The sequence below is a fragment of the Dermochelys coriacea genome, chromosome 14 (genome assembly GCF_009764565.3).
Source record: "Dermochelys coriacea isolate rDerCor1 chromosome 14, rDerCor1.pri.v4, whole genome shotgun sequence".
NCBI classification, from domain to species: domain Eukaryota; kingdom Metazoa; phylum Chordata; order Testudines; family Dermochelyidae; genus Dermochelys; species Dermochelys coriacea.
The window spans coordinates 15,270,198-15,285,146 of record NC_050081.1 but is presented as its reverse complement, the minus strand read 5'-3'; the positions used below and the strand labels follow the sequence as shown (position 1 = coordinate 15,285,146).

Sequence of the window (14,949 nt, the reverse complement as noted above, 5' to 3'; positions counted from 1 at the left end):
TCACAGAGGCAGGTATCACATACACTACAATGTGCAATTTCATGGGGGCAACATTTTTTTATTACAAACTAGTGATAGCAGAGGGCTTTTTTTTCTCCTGTTCAAACCCTTCATCAGCACACTAGATCTCCCTGTCTGACTGCAGCTGCTTTGTTAGTGAACTGATTGTATGCAATGGCAAGCCCACTATATGAGATTATAGGTATATGGTGGGCAAGGCCAATGGACAGGTCAATCTGAGAACTAGTTTCACATCACTATCTACATCCCTAATGTCTTTCTCATGCTCATTCCTAGTGAACACACAGATGCAGCTGAAATGAGGTCTGATTCCTGGCAACATGATGCCTGTTCAGTGACCTGGACTGTAAAACCCCCCGACACACATACACTCCTCACTGAATAAACATGATTTTTTGGTTAAGACATTGGACTGGGACTCAGGAGAGCTGAGATCTGCTCTTGGTTCTGCCAGACTCTCTCAGTTCTACATCTCTAAAATGGGGATAATAATCCTTTCCCATCTCACAAGGATGTTGGGAAGATTAATACATGCATGTCAGTGATTCTCAAACTTTTGTACTGGTGATCCCTTTCACAGAGTGAGCCTCTGAATGCGACCCCCCCCATATAAATTAAAAACACTTTTTTATATAATTTAACCTCATTATAAATGCTGTAGGCAAAGTGGGGTTTGGGGTGGAGGCCGACACCTTGTGAACCTCCATGTAATAACCTCGCAAACCCCTGAGGGGCCCCAACCCCTAGTTTGAGAACCCCTGATTTATGAGGTGCCCAGATACTAAGTGATGAATGCCACAGGAAAACCGAGATAAATTCTGATCTCTAATAAGGCATACAGATCCACAAACCATACCACATCTCTGCAAGGACCATTGCAGCATTTAACAAGCAGGAACAGGTGCTAGAAGGAGCACTGGGTACAGACATTAACCATACTTTAAGAATCATGTGTTATGAATTTGATGGCCTCAGCGTAGCCATTAATGGTCCCAAAATCCAATGAAATAGACAAACCCCACAGCAAGCTGCATGTTGACTCTTCCTGAGTGCATATGTGGCCCTCAGAACAGCACTGCCCAGATTAAGTGAGCTGTAGCTCACGAAAGCTTATGCTCAAATAAATTTGTTAGTCTCTAAGGTGCCACAAGTACTCCTTTTCTTTTTGCAGATTAATATAGAGCACAATGGTAAACAAAACTCCCTATACCTTGTCCACCTGCAGAAGCAAATTGAAAGGCAAACTGGACCCCTCCTTGTCCTGTAGCAGAGGAGCTCCTATGCTTCGCCAGGTAACTGGGAGAATGCAAGATCTCTGGGTTGGAAGCTGGCTTTGAGACTCCCTGCTACTCAGCACTAACAGGGCCCACAGATTGACACTGTGAACCTACTCAGGAGCGTTAGTGGGGTTTGCGAATCTACAAGACATCTGGACAGAGCAGCACTAATAGGGCCTGTAAATCAGAACTGGATCTTGGTGTAAATAGATTCTAATTTAATCCAGATAATGACATTCAAAGAAGTGTTTTTAAAAGCTTGCTTTAAAGCAGGGAGTTAGATTCCAATAGCCGTGATAAACCGCTCTGCACCAATAATGCAAAGCCCAGCACTTTCTCAATCCTTCATACACATTTTCTCTCTCTCTCTCTCTCTCTCTCTCTCTCTCTCTCTCTCTCTCATATTCAACAAAGAGGGAAGAAACAATTCCCCTGGTAACAGTCCACTTTTCATCAGCACCTTCTTCAGTCTGTCCCTTTGGTCCTGTTTGCAGCAGCAAATCCCCAAACCTAGTTACCTACATATTTCACAAGGGAGCTTGGGGAATTAGTGAATGTTTGTGCTGTATTTTGAAGCTGCATTGTGCTATGTAATTGTTAAGCATTTATTATTATTAGCATTTATATATTTACAATATTTCCCTAACTCCAGAAAGAGATAGGGGTTGAAATTCACTTTGGCATATGTGGGAATTGCACCCCTGTACACCACAGCTGAATTTGGTCCAAGAATTGTTAATCCACCTCCCTGGAGCAGGTGATGCTAAGAAATTTTCCAAACTTCAGCACATCTTTCACTACCCTCTTTGTTTCTTTCCTATCTCCCATTTATTAGCTAAGGGCTTTGTGGTTTACGGCTAGAGCACAATCTAGCAGGTCTACTGCAAGTCCCACTTTTCAAGATGGGTTTTTTTTGGCTCGTCCAGAGCTAACCATTAAGACAAACAAACAAACAGATAAACTTGAGTCATTGAACATAGAGGCAGCAATGCAGGACTCAGTAGCTCAGATTGTTTGAGATTCCATCAGTGCGTTTAAGGTTACAATCTTCAGTTTGATTAAAAGCTTCTTCTCTGTCCCCCACCCCATACCCTAAACCCCATCATATCTAAATCCCCCATTCAGTGCTCCACTTCCTGCCCTAAGGCTCTTCTCCAGACTCTCAGGACCCTTCATACACCATCTGATCAGAGAGGCTGCAGGGGAAAACAAGCCATTTTGAATTTAAACGTTAAGGGAGAGAAACTTACTTTGCAGCATTTGCCTTGGTGGGGTATCCACAGATCTGCCTGTTTAAAGAGCATCTGGGCTGAATCCCTGTACCACTTGGAACCTTCAGCAGCAACTTCCAGTACTGCTGCCCTCAGAGAAAGAGGGGGCGAGAGAACATGCACAGAGCCCAACGCTGCAGAGAAAGAGACAGGAGCAGCAGAGTGAAGCACCAATCTGCTGATTAATTCAGCCTGTTTCCAGTCACACTGCAGATCCAGCAAGGAGGCGGGGTGGGTGGGGGAAGCGATGAGGGGGAAAAGAAAGTTCATACAGGATCACACCAGATGTCTGTAAGAATGACCCATTCATCAAATGGAGCCGACACAGCCAGATACCTTGTGTGCGTGTGCATGTATGCAGATACATTTGCATATGCAGTAAGGGAGGATACTGACTGATGAGGACATATGGAAAAGCTGATGGCAAACTAGACAGGACAAAATGCTAGCAAATATTCTACAAGGAGGAAGCCAGCATGGTAGACTAGAGGGAGATGGAAAAGATCTATCAAATTCTATCTCCCCATTAAGGTGTCCATGGAAGACAGCAGCACACTGATGGCTTAACACCTTGGGGCTCAAGCTCAATTTTTTAAAGTTATTATTTATATGATTCAAGGTAGTTACAGGCCTGATTTGCCAAGCTGAGTTGATGTTTCTCTCTCCCTCACTCTTGTTCCCAGCAAGGCTTCCCAGCAGCATTCAGGATGCAGAGAGTGGCAGGTGCCCCCTAAGCATCAAATATTCATAGTGTGCGCCTTGGGAGCTCAAACAGAAGGTGCAGTGCAGATTATTAAATAACAGCGCATTGTGCCTGAGGCTTGCCACTTACTGAGACCTGATCATCGGCCACACAGGGGCACATAGAAAAGGAGTACTTGTGGCACCTTAGAAACTAACAGGGGCACATGGAGAGCATGAGATTAGTGGAGACAGAGCACGTGCAAGAAGCCCGGGGTGGAACTGGAAAAAGACTACAGGGAAATGGACAAATGGACCTTTGGGAATGATAAGAAGGAGCCGATCCCACTGACTCACTCTAATCCTGTTATGCAGATGCTCTCCTCTATGGGGTAACTTAATCATTACACATTTGGGGCAGGGACTGTGACCCATAAGTATTTGTACAATTTCTACTTCAATGGGACCCTGATCCTAATTGAAAGAAAAATATTTAACTACTACTACCACTCAAGATAGGAAGGACCTTGAGTCTGGGGTTAGGATGAGGCACCCACACATCACCAAACCAATGGCCATGTTGACAGCTTGACAAAATCCCGAGAGTCGTACCTGTGTAAAATGGAGCAGATTGCAACCACCCACCTCTTGAATATACAGCAGCCACCTCTGAAGAGTAACAGTCTTGCATGTAGTGTAGCTTGGCTACTCAGATAAGGCTGGAGTGTTGCATGCTAGCATCAGCACTCTCCACTGGCCACAACCTCATGTTCACGAGAAGGGTTACCACAGCCTGCACAGTAGAGCTCTGCTTCCTAACACATGATTGGCCAAATGTTCTGCCCTCTGTGTCAGTCACAGGCATCAGTACTGACTGAACCCTGGTTTGACTTCTTCTTTCTCCGAGCTCCAGATGCCTACATCAGTACGTGGTTCGCAGAGTGCCCCAATGCCATTGGCACACTGTCATCATGTAATAGATCACTGGAAAACTAATAATTCACTGATCATTAATACTGTTGCATGATGGATGTACGGTAAACCCACAAAGGACTTAATAGATATGTGCTGCAAATGTGTTCTTAAAATGTATTTGGCAAGCAATGCCCAAGTTGGATTTGTTCCAGACAAAGAAACGTGGTTCCACCTACTTGAATGCAAATGTGTCTCTGTTGTAAATTAGGCAAAGTGTGACGAAAGCACATTTACATGCAAGGTGAATAAAGCCAATCGAGAGAGCAAGTAAGGAAAGATGACTACTTAATCTTGATGAGGGATGGAGACTGCACCCCCAGGAAACCTTCCTGCCTCTTGAAGCAGGGTCAATGAACTTTGGGAAGATATGGTGTCTACCCCTCAGCAGGAGAGAGAAGCTATGTCTGGGCTTACTTTTCAAATGTTTACTGGACTCTACAAAGAAAAGGGAGAGAAACATAGTTATCCATCAATGAGGGACTAAAATGGCCAGAGCTCTTGAAATCACAGAACGTTGGATCCTTCACTCAAGTGGGTGGAGGATTGAAGTCTCTGGGAACTGAGTTTAGTAAGAAACCTGCTTAGGCAAAGATTGTAATTTGCTGAAATTAAGTTTTAGTTTTAGAAGCATATTTTTATTATTGTTTGCTTGTAACCCTTTCTATATTTATTCCTTATACCTGGTATCATTTAAACCTGTGACTTTTTGTTTAATAAACTTGTTTTACATTTATTATTAAACAATTCAGTGCTTTGATTAAAATAAGAGTGTTTGTCAAACCCAGGTTAAAATTAATGAGTTGCTGGTTACTGTTTCTTCAAAGTGGCAGCAAATTTAGTAGCTTCTCTGAGTGTTCCAGGAGAGTGCTGGAACATTGCAGGGCAGACATATGGGATGAGGGCGGGGGGGGTGTTGCGGTTGTCCTGCATAAAAGTAACTGTGGTGGAAGCCAGGGTGTGACCTGCATGGTTGTAGGCTGGCTGTTGCCACAGCAGCATAGCATTTAAGGCAGGGGTCTCAAACATGTGGCCCGCGGGGTTATTTTCTGCAGCCTGCCAGCTCCCTGCGGCCCCCCCAGCGTTTACCTAGAGCAGCTCCGACCCGGTGCGCACCGGGGCAGGGCAGGCTCCCTGCCTTCCTGCTCTGCCCCGGCACCGCTTCAGGAAGCGCCAGAACCTGGGGGTGGGAGTAGGGGGGGGAGGGGTCCATGTGTTGCCCTGGCCACTCCTCCAGAAGCGTGCCCAGCCAATGGGAGCTGTGGGGGGGTGGAGCCTGGAAACAAGGGCAACACACAGACCCCTGTTCCCTCCCCCCCACTCAGGTTCCAGCCGCTTCCCGGTGCAGTGCAGGAGCAGGGCAGATAGACAGGCAGCCTGCCCTGCCCCTGGTGCGCGCTGGGCTGAAGCCCGCTCCCCCACCCCTCCTGCAGCTGAACCCCCTGCCCTGAGCCCCCTGCTGCACCCCACACACCTCCCGCACTTCAACTCCCTGCCCTGAGCCCCCACCATACCCCACACCCCTCCTGCACCCCCTGGGGGCAGAGTTGGGATGGGAATTTCGGGGAAGAGGCAGCAATGGGGGCAAAGAAGGGGTGAGAAGAGGCGGGGCGAGAAGAGGAGGGGCAGGGCCTCATGGAAGGGGTGGAGTGGGGGCATCAGTGATGCGGCCCTCGGGCCAATGTACTAGTCCTCATGTGGTCATTTGAGTTTGAGACCCCTGATTTAAGGCACCCAGGGTTGCACAGCAGACAGTCACACAACCCCTTGCTGGTCTGGGTTGAACCCCCAAAGTGTCATGAGCATCAGCAAAGTCCTCCATTTAAAATCATAAGTGCAGAGACCCTGCATCCCATGTTAAGAACCAAATCTACAGGCAGAGACCCAGATGATCACATAGTATCACCAGTTCTAAGGGCTCTTTTTTCTATACTTGTACTGAGCCACATATTTGTATGTAACCTTATACATACGTACGGCCAAAGTTGAAGGAAAGCTGAGAGCGCATCTAGTGTCATTGCAAGAGAGAAAGTGTGGAGGGGGTGCAAGAAGAGACACCCTTTATCTTTCTCCAGGGCATTTTGTTTCCTAGACGACACCATCTTAAACTGCTCAAAGTGTCTTAAGCAACACAATTCTCTCTCCCATCCTCTTTTCAGCACAGTTCCTTGCAAGTAAACAGCTAAACCACCTGCTTACTGTAACTGGAATGCCACAAAAGCAAGGAGTGGTCAGGTGGTCAGGATTGGGAAATTCTCATACACCCACCAAATTCACACGCGATACAAAATTTGGGAAGTGAGTTGCATTATACTGCCTACAGGATTTCTTTAAACTCTGCATGAAGACTTTTGGAGCCCTAAACCATTGCAGCTAGAACTGTCAGCGGAGTCTTCAGGAACAATACATATATGCTTAGTGTTGAGTCAGAACCTTAAAATGTCCGAGTCAGAAAAACTATTTTAACTTGCTTAGGTTTTAACTTTTTTCCAACTCTGCTTGGTTTCAGCCAGGCTCCGACATACCAGTCTTCAGTAGCAAACCCAAGATAATAAATTAATTCTATTATTCTTGTTGAACCATATTTTCTAGAGATCTCTATCCTATGGCATGCTACACAGGACAACCATCCATGATGCACAAGCATCCCTCTTTCATTGGATTGACATCAAAGATGTTAGCAGTTGGCATCACAAGTTGTATCTGGTTGTCCATCTATCCTCGAAAGACAGACTGAATCTTCAAAGAAACAGAAGCTGCAATGAACAAATCTGAGGATAAACTAGGGGTTGGAGTAGAGGACAGGGAGTAAAGGCAGATTCAACTTGGGACACAAGAGAGAGAAGCCAGTAGAATAAAGATGGGTTTGAGGAGAAGACAAGGTATTAGAGAAGCTGCAGAGCAGGGAAGGGAAGACGAGAGGTATAGGTGAAGATTCAAAGACAATAACCACTGGTCAGTACATAAGGGACATGCGAGACAGGTGCTCAGACAGGAGCCATAAAGGCTGCTTTGAGGAGAGAAAGTAGAAAGAGAGCGGGTATGGGACATACCACGCGGGAAGGGGAATGATCTGGCTCAGGGGACAGGTAACTTTTACTTTCAAGTTCAAGTGTCCCCCTTCCCCCACACAGATCCAATTGGCCGGGAAGCCGGACCCGCTGCTGGCCGCTTCTGGGATGCAGCACGGTGTCGGAACAGGTAGGCACTAGCCTGCCTTAGCTGGGCAGCACCACCGACGGGACTTTTAACGTCCTGGTCAGCGGTGCTGACCAGAGCTGCTGGGTTGCTGAGCAAGGCGACCCAGTGCCTTACATGCTGCAACCCAGTACAGGGTTGCAACCCAAACTTTGAAAAACACTGCAGTAGAACCTCAGAGTTACGAACACCAGTTACACAAACTGACTGGTCAACCACACACCTCATTTGGAACCAGAATTACACAATCAGGAAGTAGGAGACACACCAAAAAAGGAGAAAAACAGTACAGTACTATGTTAAATGTAAACTACTAAAAAAAAAAATGGAAAGTTTAAAAAAGATTTGGCAAGGTAAGGAAACTGTTTGTGCTTGTTTCATTTAAATTAAGATGGTTAAAAGCAGCATTTTTCTTCTGCACAGTAAATTTTCAAAGCTGTGTTAAGTCAATGTTCAATTGTAAAATTCTGAAAGAACCACAAGGTTTTTTTCAGAGTTACGAACATTTCAGGGTTACAAAAAACCTCCATTCCTAAGGTGTTCTTAACTCCAAGGTTCTACTGTAGTACTTTTCCTCAGTAGATCTCAAAGTGCTTTACAAAGGAAGTCCGTATTATTATTATTCCATTTTACAGCTGAGGAAACTGAGGCACAAAAAAGTGCAGTGACTTTCCCAAGGTCACCCAACAGGCCAGCAGCAGAGCCAGGAAGAGATCCCAGATCTCCTCAGTTCCAGTTGGTTGCTCTAACCAAGAGACCATATTACCAGCAACCATGAGCCAATATTACTGGCAACTTAACCTCATTACCATTGATCAGCTCTTCATAACCACTTGTGTAAAAATAAGTAGGCAGTCCCAGGCAGGGTCCTGACAGCAAAGAGTTTCTGAAACTGCCATCAAGTGTTCCACTTGTGATGTGAAGACACCAAGGAACAGTGATGGAAACTGAACTCCCCTCTCCTCACTAGAGCTAGTCCCTCCAGGTCAGGGTTGAGGCACATTGGCAGGGAAGAGTTTGCTCTTTATGCTGGTACACGCATTATAGATCTTGGAGGGTAAAATCTGGTACCTTTCACCAACATTAGCTTTCCACCTTTAAAAGGCATAAAAAATTAACAAAAACTAAACTTCAGGCAGAGAGGGGAGACAGACTGGGAAAACTGCACATTTGATTTAATAAATTTTTGGTACCACTCCTGGGTTACACTGCAGAGCAAGGCAGAGAGTATCTTTCATTTTAATTGCTATTGAAAATATAAATAAGTGTTTTTTTTAAATCCCAGTTTCTATTACCAGTACTTTTAAAAGGGGGAAGAGAGGATTTTTAACAACTCAGAAGAACCACCTAGAGTTTCAGTGAAGCAAGGTCTCTTAATGCTGATGAAAATCTGTCAGGGGCGTGTACTCCAGCAATAGTAGAAGCAGCAGCCATTCAAAAATATGTTACACCACCATTTGCTCTGCTCATGGCCTGGCAATTTGATAATTTTGTTCTACCTTGGGCAATGAACAATGTCACAGGCAGGAGAAAGACAGGACAGGGCAGTATGGAGATTTCTGAGATGCAAAAGTTCACACTACACAAGATGGGGTATAGGATCAGCAGCTGAGGACAATACTCCCAAACACAAGTGACGGCAACAAGAAAGGACAAGGTAAGTTACCATGCAGAAGATAGGGTCAGTCCTAGATTCTGGTTTCTTGTTCTCTAGGCCAGTAAGAACAGCTACGTAGCACAGACTTTCAGCCCTTGAAGGGAATCAATCAACAGAATCTCCTCAGATCAACCAAGGGTTTCACCAGAATCCTGTTCAGCTCTCATTGGACTAGCTGGATTCTGTCAGGGGAAGAAACCAAGAGTATTAAAGACCCTTGGGAGAAATTAGGAGTCCTTTGATCAATCCTGGCACTTCAGCAGCCACATAGGGCTCTTTCACAACTTTAAGCTCCTTGACTTGGTGTGGTGAAAGGAGCAGAACTATTTTCTGCAGTGACAGGTGTCCATTCTGGAGGCAGTAGCAAGGAAGGGCTTACACAAAAAATGGTTACCTACCTTTCGTAACTGTTGTTCTTTGAGATGTGTTGCTCATGACCATTCCAATTAGGTATGCACATGCGGCGTGCACGGCAGCTGGAAGGTTTGTCCCTAGCAGTACCCGTTAGATCAGACCGGGCGCCCCCTTAGGTCGCTGTGATGTTCCTCTCTGGTGTTATCTGAACCAGTGATCTGCTAGGTCACTCCGATCCTTGACTCTGGGAGCCAGCCTTACCCTGCTCTGCTGTGAAAACCCCCACTCCTGGGTGGTTCACGCACAGCCTCTGGCATGTAAGCTGCTCCACTTGTACGGCAACTCCCTTCTCTTCTTGTGCTAATATATATTTATGCCTGTATCTGTAATTTTTCACTCTATGCATCTAAAGAAGTGGGTTTTTTACCCATGAAAGCTTATGCCCAAATAAATCTATTAGTCTTTAAGGTGCCACCAGACTCCTCATTGTTTCAGTGCCCTTACAAACTTAGATGCTTCTCACCACATGCTGGCTGGTTGCTCTTCAGCCAGGCTCTCCCCTTTGATCAGTGCTTCAGTCACTTGGAGTGGTGTCTGTAGATGTAGGTAGAAGAGAGAGAGAATGCCCCCCCCGCCGGTCAGAGTCAGGTGAGCATTACCTATTTACAGTTCAAAACTGACCCAGGAGAGGGGGTGACTCCCTCAAGAGAACAGATTCTTTTTTTGCTACCTAGGCCAGCTCCCTTTGTTCCTGTGAGGCTGGGCTAGGTTTGTCCCATACCTGCCTTGATGAGGTGTGAACTGCCTCTTTGCTCTTGGAGAGTTTTTGCCTGGGCTTATTTTAAGCCAGGGGTTTTCAAACTGGGGGTCAGGAACCCCTCAGGGGGTCGTGAGGTTATTATGTCGGGGGTAATGAGTGGTCAGTCTCCACCCCAAATCCCACTTTGCCTCCAGCATTTATAATGGTGTTAAATAAGATTAAATGGGGTCGCACTTAGAGGCTTGCTACATGAAGCGGGTCACAAGTACAAAAGTTTGAGAATCACTGTTTTAAGCAATGAAGATACATTTTCAGCCTCATAACTACATAGATGAAATTACCACCTATAACCTTACTATAACATTACTGTAATAATTACTAGAACATCACTAACAACCACGCTCAGTGCATCATGAGCCTTCCGAAGACCCCAAACATGACAAACTTTGCATTGGATACCACACAATCATTTTATAAATATGAATATGAGGGTGTAGGATGTTCCCTCGAGGTACAGAGTGTCAGAGTTGCGCCTTCATGGCACTCAATATAGGGCTCTGCCAACTTGCTGCCACTTCAGTTCCTTCTTGCCAGATTGCTCTGACACAGAGGTAGGCAGGCAATATTGGAATGGACATGAGCAACACATCTCGAGGTACAGCAGAGAACATGTCACCAGTGGTTCGAAAGGTGGCCCCATTAGTCTGGAAAGGAACAGATTATGGTCCCAGGCTGGGACCGGCTGTCGAACCTGAGGGTACAGCCTGTCATGGCCTTTAAAAAAATGACTGACCATGTGGTTGGCAACGACCAACCAGCTCTCCACACCTGGATGGAAGCCAGAAATGGGGCCAAGTGAACCTTTACTGATGACATGGAAAGCCCTTTCTGTTTCAGATGGCAAATCAAGAGCTATGAGCATTCCAGCTAACTGTCATAGGCGGTAAGTAGTAACTGAAGTGGAGGTAGGTCAGCATGAAGGCGCAACCCCAGAGGGCACCCGGACCAACCTGATGGGTACTGCTAGGGGAAAAATCTTCTGGCTGCCATGCACACAGCGTGCGCACACCTGACTGGAATTGATATGAGCAATCACTTGAAAAACTATTGTGACCTATTATAAGTAAATCTCCTGAGTTCCAATCATCAAATAGCCGTGGCACTATGAAGAACGTCACTTGTGTCAAAGTAAGATATGGACATTCTGAAGTGCAGCGTGTTCATTTGCACAGACAGCAGCACCCAAAGTGGACTTCTAGAGCTCAGCTGTTCCATAGCAGTGCTAGTGTTGAGAGTAGTCTGAAAGGCTGTGGCATAACTGCACATAATTGCTTCTTGTCTTAAACTGATTAATACCAGAGCAGTCCAGAGCACCATTAACAGAACAAATAGATGATTACTTTAATTGTAACATTACCTCCACAGTCTTAGCAATTTAAACTGAAAGCACCACAGTTCAACAAGGTCCTCATGCAAAATATATTGGGGAGGTCACAGGTGCAGGCATGGGCAAGCCCAGCTTCTCGTGGTCTCATATAAAGTAACACCACAACACCAGCTAAGAAAAGATACACCAATCTCAAGCCAAAAAGTGAGGGATGCTTCCCACTTCCTGTGCCACTTGTGTCTCTATGTTAATGTTGTAGAGGAATGTTTCTCAAACTTTTTTGTTCATGGACCACTTGAAAATTGCTGAGGGTCTCGGCAGACCACTTAATGATCTTTCCAAATGTTGTTTGTACCGTTAGCTAACTATTGTAAAGTGCTTTGGATAAAAGTGCTATTTAAAAAAAATCTTAATAATAATAAATTTTTTTTGTTCTACAAATAAAAGCACACAAAGTGGTCTTACCTTTCTAATGCAATGGATGTGCTCTCTTCCCCCCCGCCATGGCAGCCCCCGAGCTGGGCCTGGGAAGGAAGGGGGTCTCTCCCTCTCCACGGCATCCCCCAAGCTGGAGCTGGGTGGGGAGGGGGTGTATCTCCCCCACCACAGCAGCGAGGCTGGGAGGAGGGCTGTCTCTGCCCAGCAGCAGCCCTGGAGCTACGGAAAGTCGCCTCTTTCTCTGGCTGCTGCAGCCCTGCACGTCCCAAATTTCCCCCACTCCCTCTTCTGACCCCTCTGCCCCTCCCACCTACTCCCTATTCCCCCCCGAAGGCCACCACCTGACCTTGCATGTGCATCTTCTCCAGGGTCCAGGCACCTAATTAGTGGAGCCACGCCTGGGCGGCTCCACTAATTAGGTGAGGGGCCCTTCGTTCTCTCATGTGCGGTGGCCAAGGCACGCACCTTAGAGGGAACTATCCGAGGACCACCTGAATGGAGCTCGCAGACCACAGTCCAAGAATCTCTGCTATAGAGAAAGTCTGTCTCTCAAACTATCATTTAAACAGGTAATCTGCACTAGTAAGCAAAAGCCAGCCAGCATTCTGGAAAGGACTGCAGAACATGCTCAGCAAGGGAAAGGGTTGGCTGGAGAGTAAAATGGAGGTAGTTAATGTGATCTGGAAATGAAAAGGCTACAATGACTGGGGAGGGAGGCAAGTGAGAGGAAGGAGCAAAGAGGGTAAAGTCATAAGAATTTTTTCTCACCAGTGCTGGTCTAGAGTATGCATGATCTTCTCCAGCTTTGCTCTCAAACACTATCTCTCACCCAGACCAGGCCCAGAATAGGGCATGTACCTGTTCACTCTCTCAAGTGACAAACACATTTGATACTCAGGTGGCTACTGAAACTCATGCATAGAAAAAGTGGCCAATCGAGTAGTGTCTGCTGCTCTCTCTATTTCTTCTTATCATCATCATCATCATCATCTTGGAAGCAGCAGTGCATACAAGGCCAATAATCTTCCATGAACCACTGCAAATATCCCTTTAAAGCTCCCAGTTGCACCTACCCCCCCATGGAGGCCTCTCTCTCCCCTCTTTCTTTAGGATTGGAAACATACTAGGTAACAAGAGGCTGGTTATACGCAAAACACACACAGATATTAGTCAATCTGACATTTACAAGGGCAGACATAGAAATAATATTGCCCAGCTAGCCCTGGAGAAAGGCAGAACTGTCCAAACTGCACACATACAGGGCAAGTCTAACTGAGCAGCAGGAAAATGTTACTCAGTTAAATGGAAAACTTCTCTACCCAGCCTCAGGTCCGCTTTATAAAAATGTTTGCAGTGATTTAAGCATTCACAAAAGACGTCATGATAAGTACTCGGGTGACTGAAGACCGCAATTTATCCTCAGAATAGGACAGGTATAGCATAAGTAGCAGCACACGCTTCCCCTACACTGTCCCACTAGCATGCTTAACCCTAGTCTTGAGAGGACTATTTCTAGAGTTGAGAAGGGAGTTCAATCTCTATGGCCCATTCCACCCTACACTTTTCTAAAAAAAGAGTCCCAAGCAAGGGTGCCCACTGAGATAGGAGTCCAATGCAGACTGCAAAAAGTTACAAAAGGATCTCACAAAAATTGGGTGACTGCGCAACAAAATGGCAAAAGAAATTAAACGTTGATCAATGCAAAGTAATGCACATTGGAAAACATAATCCCAACTATACATGCAAAAGGATGGTGTCTAAATTAGCTGTTACCACTTAAAGATCTTGGAATCATCATGGATAGTTTTCTGAAAACATCTGCTCAGTGTGCAGAAGCAGACAAAATGCTAACAGAACGTTAGGAACCATTAGGAAAGAGACAGATAAGACAAAATATTATAATGCCACAATATAAATCCATGGTACACCCACATCTTGAATACTGAGTACAGTTCTGGTCTCCCCATCTCAAAAAAAAGATACATTAGAATTGGAAAAAGTACAGAGAAGGGCAACAAAAGTGATTAGGCACATGGAACAGTTTCCATATGAGGAGAGGTTGATAAGACTGGGACAGTTCAGTTTAGAAAAGAGACGACTAAGGGGAGATATGATAGAGGTCTATAAAATCATGAATGGTGTGGAAAAAGTGAATAAAGAAATGTTATTTACCCCTTCATAAACACAAGAACTAAAGGTCACCAGATGAAATTAATAGGCATTAGGCTTAAACAAAAGGAAGCACTTCTTCAGACAACGGACAGTAAACCTGTGGAACACACTGCCAGGGGATGTTGTGAAGGCCAAAAGTATAACTAGGTTCAAAAAAGAATTAGATAAGTTCTTGGAGGATGGGTCCATCAATGGCTATTAGCCAAGATGGTCAAGGACACATTCCCATGCTCTTGATGTCCATAAAACTTCTGACTGCTGGCGGCTGGGACTGTTCTGTTCCCTCCCTCTGAAGCATCTGGCACTGGCACTGTTGGAAAACAGGACATGGGCTAGATGAATCATTGGTCTGACCCAGTAAGGCCATTCTTATGTTCCTCTGCCCAGACTGAGATAATCAACTCATTTCACACAATCATCCAGTCTGTCCGTGGTAGTTACTTTTGGCCCCTGCTAAATCTGAGCTGTGTGCAAACCAATGACCTAGAAGCAAAAAGCTCTGCATCTCACTGCCTGGTTTCTCACACTGGTAGTCTCCCAAAACAAGAGTAAACACCCATTAAACTCAGAATGCAACCCATGAGCTGACAAAGAGATGAGAACATCATTTCCTTGATAGTCCTCTTCTCAACAGGTCTATTAACTCCAGAGAAAATCATTAGCCCTACTCATATTGCATGCCAACCACATAGGACAGAAAATATGAGGCTGCTGGCATAAACTGGGTATCCCCCTGGTATCTCTGGATTATCCAGTGGTGG

The 14,949-nt window shown here is 45.5% G+C and overlaps 1 protein-coding gene across 7 annotated transcripts in view; it reads right to left on the bottom strand.

Annotated features, from left to right (window-relative positions):
- Positions 1-14,949, bottom strand: part of TMEM94 (transmembrane protein 94) — a 104,105-nt gene that overhangs the window by 60,321 nt on the left and 28,835 nt on the right. For 5 of the 7 annotated variants that reach the window (XR_006275766.1, XR_006275765.1, XM_038371373.1 and 2 more), the window contains one exon: positions 2,549-2,703. The exons of the other annotated variants lie outside the window; for them this stretch is intronic. Coding sequence is in view for 3 of the 5 variants with exons in the window: in XM_038371373.1 (XP_038227301.1) it covers positions 2,549-2,703 (155 nt within the window). In the remaining 2 variants the exon portion in view is untranslated. The remainder of the gene's footprint in view (positions 1-2,548; positions 2,704-14,949) is intronic. 7 annotated transcript variants of the gene reach the window in all.